The sequence below is a fragment of the Haliotis rubra genome, unplaced genomic scaffold, assembly GCF_003918875.1.
Source record: "Haliotis rubra isolate DU_JTF1 unplaced genomic scaffold, ASM391887v1 Scf7, whole genome shotgun sequence".
NCBI classification, from domain to species: domain Eukaryota; kingdom Metazoa; phylum Mollusca; class Gastropoda; order Lepetellida; family Haliotidae; genus Haliotis; species Haliotis rubra.
The window spans coordinates 710,095-723,801 of NW_025767412.1; the positions used below are offsets into that span (position 1 = coordinate 710,095).

The 13,707-nt window shown below is 41.9% G+C and overlaps 1 protein-coding gene across 1 annotated transcript in view; it reads right to left on the minus strand.

The window, feature by feature from the left end:
* LOC124258637 (protein piccolo-like) overlaps positions 1 to 13,707 on the minus strand; it is a 78,002-nt gene that overhangs the window by 459 nt on the left and 63,836 nt on the right. The window contains 9 exon segments of the mRNA XM_046692708.1: positions 185 to 223; positions 795 to 1,767; positions 3,184 to 3,284; positions 3,442 to 3,550; positions 5,189 to 5,314; positions 7,167 to 7,260; positions 9,643 to 9,684; positions 9,686 to 9,765; positions 10,886 to 12,989. Of these exon segments, the coding sequence (XP_046548664.1) occupies positions 185 to 223; positions 795 to 1,767; positions 3,184 to 3,284; positions 3,442 to 3,550; positions 5,189 to 5,314; positions 7,167 to 7,260; positions 9,643 to 9,684; positions 9,686 to 9,765; positions 10,886 to 12,989 (3,668 nt within the window).

Sequence of the window (13,707 nt, forward strand, 5' to 3'; positions counted from 1 at the left end):
TCATAAGTATCGACCTACGCAACGCTGATACGACAACACGCACCAGCAAAGTCAGAGACACTGACCACCCGATCTTGTTAGTCTCCCTTCAGAAGAATGGTGTGTTGAAGCCCAAATCTAACCGTGGTCTTCAAGGGACATTGACATATACACAAAGTTCTGACAAAATATATAAGATTTCTACCTGGATGTCACCAATTCCGTTGTTTGATGGTGAAGACTCCTGGAAGAGGGGAAATGACATTTGTCAATTCAATGTAATACCTAAAATATCCACTGTTAACAATCTTACGTTTGCCCGAAAACAACATATGTTACACAACATTATTTGCATGGCGATGTGAGCCGTGATTTGGTTATTATACTGTAGCAATTACATCCTACACATACAACCACGCGTTTCCATTATGTTGTTGTGTGTTGGTTATGCAGCTCTACGACCTGTGCTCACTACTGACTTTGCTCTTTGACTGCCATACAAGAGATACTGTCCTAAGAGGTCCAATGTTCACTAACCATAAGCACCAAATATATTTTCTTCCGGTCAGTTGGTGTTGTTTTTTGGTTATGGTCGATAATCAATGACCACGTATTTCACCCACAATCCAAGGGTATTTCGCATCTCAGTTTCCCTGAGAATGTACCAAACATGGAAGAAGCCCTTTTGCAATTGTGGCTCTGAGATATCGTAACTCCCATACCTAACACAGACTTACGACGTCTTAACGATATGATGGCTATGTGGCACGGGACAGTTGACCATTTTATAACCAAGAATTCCAACAGCAACTTACGTCTTTTCTTTCTCTTTCTCCTTTTCTTTTTCTTTGTCACGATGTTTGCGTCCTTTGTGGGAGTGGGGTGAGTGGTTCTCTGGGTGGCTATTGCTTCTATGGCGGTCGGAGGAGGTGGTCGGGGCGGAAGTCTCAGGCAGACTGGACTGACGTCTGTCAGGAGACGTGGAGTTGTCTCCCTTACCCGCCAGACGGCGTTTGGAGGTGGAACGGGAAGGTGGGGCACTTATTGGTTCAAGCTTCAACATTTCATTCGAAGATCTACGATCAGATTCGCCTGAATCCCCTCGCAGGTTACCTGTTCTAGTTGACTCATTCTCCCGGGATCTGCGTCTGGAAGAGGGGGTGGAAGACCGACTGCTCTCGTCCGATAAATGCTGTCCGTTTGAGCGATTGAGATTAGGGTCGGACCCACGGGAAACCTTCAGCCGATCTGAAGATGGGGACCTGTCGACTCCATCTTTAGTTCTGTGTCTTTCCCGAGGAACAGGAACAGGGGAATCTTTTGCCGACCGGTGTCTGGAGCGGGAACTTGAACTGTGTTCTCTCCTCTTGTCCAGTCTGTGTCGATCAGAGGACGCCGGGCTCTGGTCACTTTCACCAACTCGGCGTCTCTCCGTCGACGACGACGACTCCGAGTCCCGACCTCTCCTCCTCCTTTCCGATGGTGTAGATGTCCTGCCGTTGTCGCTGTGATGCCGGGAGCCGTCAGACGCTACGTCAACCACTTTAATCCTGTCATGAGAAGACGCCATGTCACAATGATTGGTAGCGGAACGCTGCCTGCTGTCAGGGAGGGTGGAGGTGGGGTCGGAGTGTGGTGTGCTACAAGGCGAAGACATGCTTGGGGTGAGGAAGTCCTGGTGGGAAGAGGAGGGGGAGTTCTCGGGGAACCCCCCTGTCTCCTGAATCTCCTCCAGCTGGGCCGCCAGTTGTCGGGGGTCGACTCCATGGCGGGATGCGAATCGGGAATCTGGCAAAACAGACAGCACAAGTTAGCTACGCCAGCCACAAGCCCGCATACAAGCGCACACAAGAGCTCGGATTCTACGTATTTGATTCCCTATTGAATATATTTTTCTGTTAATTATTCATCTACGGTTTAAATCATTATTGTCTCATTTGTTATTTGCATAAAAGATAACCCATACATATTTTGAGCATTGCCTTCACATCCTTGAGTAAAGTATTGAGGTTAACTTTGACATTATTCTCCAAGGTGAGCTATTCGCATCAATAACAACGTGTTTAGAGGGGCTTATTGATTGGCTTGTTGCAGCAGATGGTTCACTCTACGAAGTCCCACTTATATATGACTAGCTACCAAATAAAGCTATTGGTATAATCCAAATAATTTCTTCTTTCACTTTTGGTTTTATTTTGGAAATGACACAGCAACGATGAAAACATGCATGCTATTGAGTGCCGGAACTGTGCAGGTTTGTCTGATGGGTTTCTGAAGCTAGGTCTACCTGATTACACACTAAACTCACTATACTACCGTTTAAAAAATCTATTTACGAAACTTGTGTTTTTCTTGTCTACCACCATGTGACCTATCCATACAGAATAGAGGTATATAAACATATACCTGTGACGTAAACTCGTTCCAATTAAATATCTGTTTGGAGTTACAATTTTTGGGTAAATACTCATATTTTAAAACAAAAATGATCAGAGAAACATTTTTTTTGGTGGCCAATGTAAAAACTATACTGACTGGTTTTAGACATACTGCATCGTTTTTACTAATCTGACATTTGATTGACCTTCCAGTTTACGACCAATATCAACCGTTTGATCATAAAGACTTATAAAGTTCTTGGTGGTTAGCTCAACATATAGTTCTAAATGCCCATAGGTTCAGATGAATTTGAAACTTTGATAAGAAACTCTGGTGATGAGATCAGCCCCTCTGTGTGGAGTTTATACGTGGCGAATGCGCTTGCTCTCCAGTGTGGTGGTCATATGCAGGGTAAGGGAGAGAACTGGTGTAGGCAGTGCTTCATAGAGATAGAAAGGGTATTGGTACATGCAACAGGGTGTGGTCATGCATCATGCTCGTGCTTGACGTCATAGACATCGAAAGGGATGATGGGAATGCAGACTCATGTTGATGGTGAAGCAATGTGAAAAGATGGAATGATATAAACAAAACAGGTTTCAATAAGTTAATAAGGCATGTACATCATCATGAAGTGTATTAATGATCTGCGTTAGGATAATCAAATATTTCCATGCACTAATTAAATGTATCAAGATGTGTTTATATTCATACACATACAAGACGAGTGTTGAACAATTTTGTTTACATGTGCAGTTTTCAGAAGTTAGAACTAAGTAATTTGTTTCGCCACTCATGCTGTCGCAGGAACCAGGAAGTACATACCTTGTTCTTCCTCGCTGTCCAGATTGTCATAGGAAGAGTGACAGCTTCCGGCCTCCATGCAGTGGTCAGGAATTGCCCGTCGGCCTCGGTGTTTGGACAATCTGAAGCGTGAACGTTCAGATGTATCACACGCTTTACTCTTAGCTTTAGAAGACGGTATCCCCCTGACACAGCGTCCACACCCCCTTAACTGAATTATAGGGTACCCATCTTGCTCCTACTCAAGCGATATTCTACAAGTATGTATATATCACTTACGGTCTGACTACCATCTCGATCTCTCCATTGGGCTGGGTGATGATCTGCTGCACATCCTCGTATGTCCTGCCCGATAGGGAGATCCCGTTCCATTCCAGCACCTGGTCGCCTGGTTGCAAGAAAAACAAGGGCCATCAACACAATCATGTTCGTCCCGTCCTACAGAACCTACAGAAATTATACACTTGCAAATTGGATTTCACCCCATATTTTCAGACGTTATGGTAACGTCACAAGCCTGAATGTCAGGTATCTGAAATCTCTTAAACAGATCATGGTAATACCTGTCAAGCTTCACATCAGGCCAGCGCCAAATGACATAAAAAATAGGCGTATACCTTGTTTTGTCCGGTAGATCATGGGCCACCATCAAAAATAGGCGTATACCTTGTTTTGTCCGGTAGATCATGGGCCACCATTAAAAATAGGCGTATACCTTGTTTTGTCCGGTAGATCATGGGCCACCATCAAAAATAGGCGTATACCTTGTTTTGTCCGGTAGATCATGGGCCCCCATCAGATTTAGGCGTATACCTTAGCAATATTCCAGCAACATCACGGCGGAGGACACCAGAAATAGGCTTCAGCAGAAATGTGGAATCGAACCCGGGTCTTCAGCGTGACAAGCGAACACTTTAACAACTAAGCTACCCCATCGCCCCTGTGTATTAAGGGTATTCAGCAACTGCTAGACTGATCTACACGCTATAACCTGAGTTAACACATGTACACAGCGGTGATAGGGTAAATTGAACTGACATTTCCTGGGACAGAATATTTACTGTTGCCAGGTCCGGTTTAATGTCTTACAATCAACGTGTTACCTATATTTGGGGTGATGGGGGTAGTCTAGTGGCTAAAGCGCTCGCTCGCTCGTCACGCCAATGACCATGGGTACAATGTGTGAAGCAAATTGCTGGCATACCGCTAAACGCGGCGTAAACCTAGACTCAATCACTCTCACTATTACCTATATTTGGTACAAATAAACGTTTGTGGCGTGTAAATTGTTTGATATTTGTGGCTTGGCGTTTTCGAAATTAGATAAACATTCCTTACAGATGTGTATGTTAAATCTTGAACAACTGCTCATTTTTTGTAACATTAATTGATCTTTTGTTTCATTAACATATACAAAGGACGTAGTGTGTAGAAAATGGTTTGTATTAAGTGTATGGCTTTGAGAACACAAATGGATAACTTTTGTTATCAAATCCCATTATCTCAAGTCTCCCCACTCCTCTATTTACCATAGAGACTCAGAGAACAATAAAATACAAACAATTTCTGTATAATCTTTTGTAATCAGCAATTATTTTTAATAGCATAATTACAGGTACACTGTGATTCTTACATCAGGTCTTTCAAATCAAAGGCCTTGTTTGGTATTTAACGCTGGACTCTGCAATGTTTCAGCTACATCATGACAGTCGGTAAATAGCTGGACCAGACAATCCACTGATTGACATCATGATCCCAATCCATGCAATCATCAACCATCGATCCGGACCACCCGATTCTGTTTGCGAGACTCATTAGTAGTCACCTCTATTACTACCAGTAAGTAATAACCGTGGCGTCTCAAATCAAAGGCCTAGTATTTCATTCATCAACTCAAAAAGAAAAAAATGCCGAGAAGAAAATGGTATTTAAAACTGGATATTTGATTCTGTAAACGTTATGCCTTCTCTTCAAGAACTTTCATAATGTGACCTTGACCTTCATGCTAGAAACAACCCTGACCTACCTATCTCGAGCTCTCCGTGAAGCTGCTCTGCTATTCCGCCAGGGTAGATTGACGTCACAAATGCTCCAATCTGATTGGTTCCAGGTATCTGCTTACCGCCAACAATCTTCATTCCAATTCCGTTGCCTAGAAACCAAATATATCCCATTTCATATATCGAACGGAACCTATTTCCGTCAGGCATTTTGACCAGACTGACAACCAGTTTGACTATTTATCATAAACAGGGGATAGCGAACAAGGAAATTACCACATACTATTGTGCCTTTATTTGATGAGGGGTGGGAAACGTTGTATTATCAAAGCGAGATTCTGGTCTTCAGTTGCGAGTGGTGATTTCATGCCTCAGTTAAACAATCTCCACCATAATTCGACAACCGCTCTATCAGAAGAAGAAACTTCTGATGTATAAGAAAATGGTCCGTCAGCAGAAATTGAGAAGCCGCTTGATAGAGTAGCATCAGCGGGTTCCTGTTTATATGAGATGTGGCGATAATGACTTGGCTCGACACATCATAACGTCCTGGATATACGTCATAGCAAACACATATATAATATTTTGCATCACGTTGTTCAACATCCATTGTCATTGTATAACACATGTTATATTTGGGATTACAATTTCTCAACAAAAGTACTAGAATCTGTACTTTACTGAGAAAGTGTAATCCCAAATATAAGATATGTTACATTTGACCACTTTCTACGTGGCATTGTGGATTCATATTGCCATTATGTTCAACAATCTGTTCTCAGCCATATTTTGGCGTTAATGTGATGGATTTACTTGAAAATGAAGTTCTTGGTTCGATTTTCATATGTAAACCTTCAGTTTCTGTTTGTCTTAGCCCAAACAATGCTAGACATTGCTGAAACTAGCCTAAAACGATCACATACTCGAGTGGCTTGAAAGAATAATGCCAGAGAGAGGATTTTGAATCTGTTCAATTCTATATGAGTAAATATTTTTTCATCTGCTTAGATCAACATTCACGACCTTGTTTATGGTAAATACAAATACCTTCAGAAAAATGTAAAGTTTTCTTTCAACGAATCCTAGGTAACTTGTAAAAAATAAGAAACATAGACAGAGCTGCAACATACTTAGACATTTAATGTTCCATGAGATAATCTGAAGTAATGCCATCTTGATGTTACAATGTATCTACTATGACACAGAACAAAATACCCAAAACCCACATACATCAGCTCTCAACGACATGCTATGATTTGCGATACACAAATGACAACATGCAGTCTACAGTGATCATCCTTATGTCACTACAAGGCTGCCTCCTTGGTGTAGTGGAGTGTTTGCCCTGATGGTAGAACGTCGGCGGATCGATCCCCGGCCTTTTAATGTTAATAAGGCGAACACAGACTGGCTTTTTCATGTTTTATTACATGCTGATTAAGTTATAAGATAAGATAAAGATGGTTGGATTTCGGAAATGGAGGTATATACTGATTTGGACAATCAAAGATGGTGCATGTAGCAGTGATAAGTCTTTGATTGGGATTTAGCTCAGCTTTTAACAGTATTTGAGTTACATCAGGGCGTGGCAGTTTAACACAGGAAGGCATGTCTCCCCCGCTCATGTTGAACACTTCCGTGAAATCACCTGTAACAGGTATTGTGCTCACAGATGGGCGAACCTTGGATTCAAACCCATGATCTGCGTAACCTGTTACTTAAGGGTGACAACTCGCCTTCGACCGCTGAGCCAGTCATGTTAGCTACTGTAGCAGTTCCTATAACGGCCAGATCTCCCTACAGTGCTACAACACTAGACGTATTATTACAGAGCTTATCTAGCACCACTACAAGCGCTACAACCCCGTCATTACACAGCCACACTAAATCATGCCCAGATACGACAGTCCGACACATCACAATACGACACGACATTACGATACGACAATACGACACGACAATACGACACGACAGCCAGCCCAACTAAAAGCTATAGCAGCATACCTTTCCTACCTGTCACACACCGATCCTTGGGGTCACGTGTCACCAGGATCCGCTTGGTGGGGAAGTTGTACTTGATGGGTTCCGGGGGTGGTGGCTGAAACAACACGCTCAGTAAATTAGGAGATCAACACATATTCACCTCAACAAACAATAGTACCTTCATGTGATTAAAATACCGATTAATTCAACCGTAACTCAGGCAGTGTCTAATCTGAACACCCGACTTAAGTTAAAACTTGTGGATATAGCCTCCACCCCATCACCTACTCCTCGAACTAATCATCATGAACATGGGATTCAAAAGCCGACTGTATATCATGAACATGGGATTCAAAGGCCGAGTGCATATAATGAACATAGGAATCACAAGCCGAATCATGAACATTGAATCAAAAGCCGACTGCATATCATGAACATAGCCGACATATCATGAACATAGCATGAACATTGGATCAAAAGCCGACTACATAGCATGAACATTGGATCAAAAGCCAACTGCATAACAAAGAACATGAGATTCAATAGCCGACTGCATATCACGAGCAAGCAATATAACTTTTCCAATGATCATACACAATCTCTTCCTGGGAGAGGGCGTTCTTCAGTTGGATAACTTGTGCCTAATCCATTTCATCTTTGAATAAAATATGTTTAAAACAAACACAATCTCTACTTCAAGCAGAGCCAAATGCTCGATACCAGCTACACCAGGAGCAGGTGCTTCACTATCATGCAGTGTCGATACTCCATTAGTTTTTTCTTCCTTCATCAATCATTAATCTTTCAGCATTTCCCCATGTATTTATTCAATATTTAGATATGCTGAAATGATATATGGCAATCGTTAACTACTGTAAGGTCTAAAGGCCAACTATCTTTAGCTCCTAAAAACCTAGACCAAAGATTTTTCTGCTTTTATTCAGCTTCTGTGATGTTTCTTCCGCCCAATAACTGTTGTATTTCAAGTGACATTATCGTTTCTCTGTTCCGACATTGAGTGACAGTGCTCTGCCCAGTATCATGTTTCAACACAAGCCAGGGAATGCAACGTTGATGTCATTAACTCTACTTTAACTAAATGAACGATCCCGTTCTCTTCTGGAAGACGACTCGTTCCCAACACCGCACAAAGTACCAGATACTGCTTGACAGGACACTATCACTGTTTCGTTGGTGCACATATTGAAATATCGATTGGGACAGAATAGCTATTCTGTCGTGTGACCGGTTGTAATTTCCAAAAGGTGTTTTATACTACAACAACATATTCCCAAATAAGTGAGTGAATGCTGTATGCCTGACGAAAACACAAGAGGATAAAAGATTGTTTGAACAAAATATTTAGAAAGTTTATTAAAGTTTTCTCTCCATTCTTTGATGATAAAAGCCCATTACCCATTTGCAACCATGACCCCTGTTTAGAAGAGACTTCACCAGCTCCAAATTACTGTTTATAACATATCCCAAAATTCTTACGATTTTTACTTATTTCAGGGAAACAAAATGGCCTTACTGCTTGCCGAGATTTATCGTGGAAAGGATTTTGTCGTTGTTTATAGCCTAGGAAGCTCGATGTCAACAGAAGGGTCATATATCACTCTGGGTGATCAAGAATGGGAACACTGGTGACATAGTCGGTGTATAGATGCTTGTTTTTATACTCCCATTGGTCATATACATGTAGTGGGTCGATAGGCTACCCTTGTATTGATGCTACCATTGGTCATATACATGTAGTGGGTCGATAGACTACCCTTGTATTGATACTCAATTGGTCATATACATTTAGTAGGTTTATAGGCTTCCCTTGTATTGATACTCCGATTGGTCATATACATTTAGTAGGTTTATAGACTTCGCTTGTATTGATACTACAATTGGTCATACACATGTAGTCGATATAGAGAGAGGTTGTATTGATACTCCCATTGATCATATACATGTAGTGGGTCTATAGACTCTGATTGTATTGATACTCCCATTGGTCATATACATGTAGTGGGTCTATAGACTCCCCTTGTATTGATACTCCCATTGGTCATATACATGTAGTGGGTCTATAGACTCCGCTTGTATTGATACTACAATTGGTCATATACATGTAGTCGATATATAGAGAGGTTGTATTGATACTCCCATTGGTCATATACATGTAGTGGGTCTATAGACTCCGCTTGTATTGATACTACAATTGGTCATATACATGTAGACGATATATAGAGAGGTTGTATTGATACTCCCATTGGTCATATATACATGGGGTCTATAGACTCCGCTTGTATTGATACTACAATTGGTCATATACATGTGCATAGTGGGATACTATATATACATGTAGTGGGTCTATAGACTCCGCTTGTATTGATAATACAATTGGTCATATACATGTAGTGAATATATAGAGAGGTTGTATTGATACTACCATTAACTACTTTGTGGTATTCGAGACATGTGATAATCGATATATTCGTCTTACCTTCCTTCTCCTGTCGAGCTGCTTGAGGATGGTAACGCCCCCCTTCTGTCATATGCTTCATAATTGGTTCATCTGCGTCCACGCTATTGTCACTCTCTGTCCGGTAGACGGCGTTCATCAGGTCTGCATGACACATGACTTGAGACATGACAAATATACACCATGACTAATTGGCACTAGCAAGAAAGAAATGACACATTGTCTGGGGTAAAAGCATTCGCGTCAACATGAATTTACTCACTCACACATCATACTTACCCTCTCGCTCGCTCATTCACTCACTCACTCACTCACTGAGCTGCCACTTACTACAAGCGTTGGACCAGTGGACTCTTCCGCTCATTCATGTATTAAAAATTCTACAAGAACTTCTAACAGAATTGCCTTTCCACGGCAGCCATGGTATATTTGTAACAGTTCTGTAACATGTATCTGGACACTTGGAAGTTAATGAGTAATTACTAGAAATTTGGAATTTTGTCTACAATTATCTGTTAAATTCAGTCTGTATGTGTTTTACACATTATCATTATGTTGTTAGTTGTTCAATTATATAACGAGTGTCTTCTGAGACGGAACTGAAATCGGTTCATATTGTTTAAACATGAAAGTGTTGATTGAACATTATCGATCATTGTTTTATTGTACATTAAGCTTGTTTGCTATTGTAATGAAGGCATAATGCTGTGTTGCAACCGCTGTGTCGCCTCGCATCAAAGATTTCTTATCAGAATTTTACCATTCATACCTAATGGAACCTGGTTCAACAGAGCGATCTTTCTCTTACTTTGTCGCTTATATTAGGATTTTTATCGATTTCACGATCATGATATTAGCGTCGTCGTCATAAACGAGGAAAAACAGATACTTGTACATCAAACAGATTGTGTTTTACGGATAGATTACATTTGCCCTTGTACAAGGGGTGAAAAACATTTTTGACAAAACAGCTTTTCAATTTCGTGGATAAGCGCCCTCTCATTCAAGAATGGCAAGAATTTGTTCAAATGTCTTATCATTGGTGACATTGACCTGGTACATATGACGCTGTCTAAAGCGTTATTCAAACTTTTGTCTTTGTTTCAGAAATTTGATAACTAGGATGATACTTAACAAAGATGAATATATCGATCGACCAATGACTGCACAGTCACTCATGATGGACAGCAAATATAACTCCTATCATGAAATCTGTCAATCAACAATCACGTTTACGACCCTCACCAAACCGTTGCCTTCCTACCTTCTACCCCTCCAGGGAAGTTGAACTCGGCCGACACGGGTCTACTTCCGGTTCCTATGTCATGGATGATCTTCCTGGACTTGGCTGTGACGTCATCTAGCAGTGGCATTGCGGGTGTGTAGTCGCTGGCCGGACTCTCAGCGTCAGAGAAGGTGTTGTAAGACACAGAATCCCTGGTGGGAACAAAATCTAAATCAGCCCTATTAGAATACATATCAGGTAGAGTTACACTGCTAGACAGCCTAGCATCCCTGGAGCTCACTTGGACAGTGTTCTCCCTTGCAGCAACAGAGGGGTACGAATCCATTCTCCGAGTGAGTGTGGATGGTGGGGAGAACGTCGTCGGGTCGGCGTAGTCGCTGTAATTTTGATAGATGCCTGTGTCGTCGGAACGATGTCGGCGAGACGTCTCTTGTTTATGAGCCAGATACTCCGTTGAGCTGTAGTTGGAGTGGTAACCCGACCGCCTGTCCTGTGGATCCCGGTATGGATCCATGTCATCTCTGTCGTAACGGGACTCGTCGTCTAGCGGCCGGATGATACCGGTTGGTATAGGTCTTTGAGGACCATACGGGGAGGAACCGTAGCGAGCTGGTATGTCATCATAGCTGTGGGCCATTGACTGCCGCGCTCGGGCTAACTTTAACAGTTCTGTTTTCAACCTAGCAGTTTCCTCTAATTGTCTCTTGCGTTTATCAATCTCGTATTGCAACCGAGCCTTCTTTTCTTCCTTGATTTTACCTTCGTCATCATCCGAATAATAGGTAGGCGTCCTTGAGCCTGACCTTGACCCCGACCTTGAACTTCCTGGCAGCTGGCTTTCTGACCTACTTACCGACATTGGCATTTGACCATTAAATTGTCCCTGGTCAGGCTGCAATCTTTCACTGGAGTTAGTTTTGCCTGTATAAAACATTCGTGCATAAGCTGATGGTTTAATTTTTTTGTATCTTGCATTAGACACGGGCTCGGATCTGGTACTTTCAGTGTCACTGAGACCAGAGAGCGAACTATCATCCGTCGAATACTTCGAACTCTGGCGCGCATCTGCACTGTCACTCATTTTAGCCTGGAAATCAGCCTCAATGTCTTTGTCCTCTTTAATAGGACTAAACTTAGCTATCATGGGATCCGAGGACTGCCGTTTATGTCTCTGCCTTCTAGGCGTGACCTGAGGAGATGACCTAGGGGTCAAGGACGTCGAAGGTGACAATCCTCTCCTCCTTGAGTCTTGTTCCAGTTGAGTAGTAGCTGGAGGTAACTTTCCATTTCTGGCTAGGTATGCCTGTCTCTGAATCAATTCAGTTTCTAGCTTTAGCGCACCTATCTGCATCTGTAGAGCCCGTATCTCTTCCAGTTCCTCTAGTTTTCGTTTCCTATCCAAAGTAACTCTTCTCAGCTCCTCCTGCAACCTTTTCTTCAAAGAAATCATAGCCTCTGTACACGGAATGCCATAGATATTAATCAAAGAGTCAATTATTGCATCAGTTTCATCCTTGGGAAGAATACTGGTACCCAAGGAACCTGCTCTCTGCAGCTTCATCTGAGTGGAGACTAAGGTATCCCTCTTCTCCTGCAACATTCTCTCACTAATGTCAAAGCTCTTAGCCTTGCCAACTGATGAAAGCACCTTCTTCTCTGGAATTCTATTTATTCTGGCCACTTCCAAATCATCTTCATTCATTGAGTCATCACTTTGGGAGGAGTACTTTCTGTGATCCGGTGAAGGCTTTGGTGGTTTGGGAGGTTTCTGTGGTTCTTGGCGTGGTTTGGGGGAAACTTGTTTGGTCCCCTTCAGTTTGGCTTTGGGTGTAAGTACTGGCTCCTCGTTCGTTGGGATTGGTGGCAGTTTCCTCCTCACCTTTTTCGGGTCTTTCTTTTCTTTAGGTTCTTTCTTCGGCTCTTTTGGTTCTTTTTTAGGTTCCTTAGGTTCTTTCTTCGGCTCTTTAGGTTCCTTCTTAGGTTCCTTAAATTCCTTCTTTGGCTCTTTTGGTTCCTTCTTCGGTTCTTTTGGTTCCTTCTTTGGCTCTTTTGGTTCCCTCTTCAACTCTTTCGGCTCTTTCTTAGGCTCTATCTTAGGGGGTTCCTTAGGGCGAGCTGCTATCTGGAATTATTCAAATTCATTCACATGTATGATCATATAGCACTGATGATTGATGAAATTATGTTTAATGTTAATAATAAAGAAAAGGTTTTGCTTATAAACAATATTTGTTTACTTGATTTAGACATATTTACTCATTGAGGTAGGTTGATGTTCACAAACGTCTGATATTCCATTTATGTTACATATACACACTTAAAATTTCCCTTGCGTATGTCAGCCAAAACAACATACACATATGACATAATGATTTTGAATTTGATTAATGTACATGCATTTCAACTTCATATTCGCTTCATGCTGCAACTCTGATCGGAGAACAGACAGGTGAACGGACACTAGATGCCACGGAAAATCACGGAAAGTCACGGAAAGTCACGAGTGGTCAGACTGACAAAGGCATGTGCTGGCAAGGTTGACCGGAAGGTGTTGGACGAAGAACGTTTCACACATGCGATAAATGGGGAAAGGAGAGAAAGAAAAGAAAATGGATGATAAAAAGATAGAGAGGAAAGTAGGTGAAGGGTCAACGTTGTGTGGTAAGCGTCTAAACATGTGAAAACTGTGGCTTACATGACAAGGTGACACAGAGTGCAATAAAACACGTGGACATGAAATACTGCTAGAATAGGACTCACAATTCGTGAAATATCGTCCGAAGATGTCAAATTTACGATTGCATTCCCGACAGAAGTAATGCTATTTACACCGTTAAGAG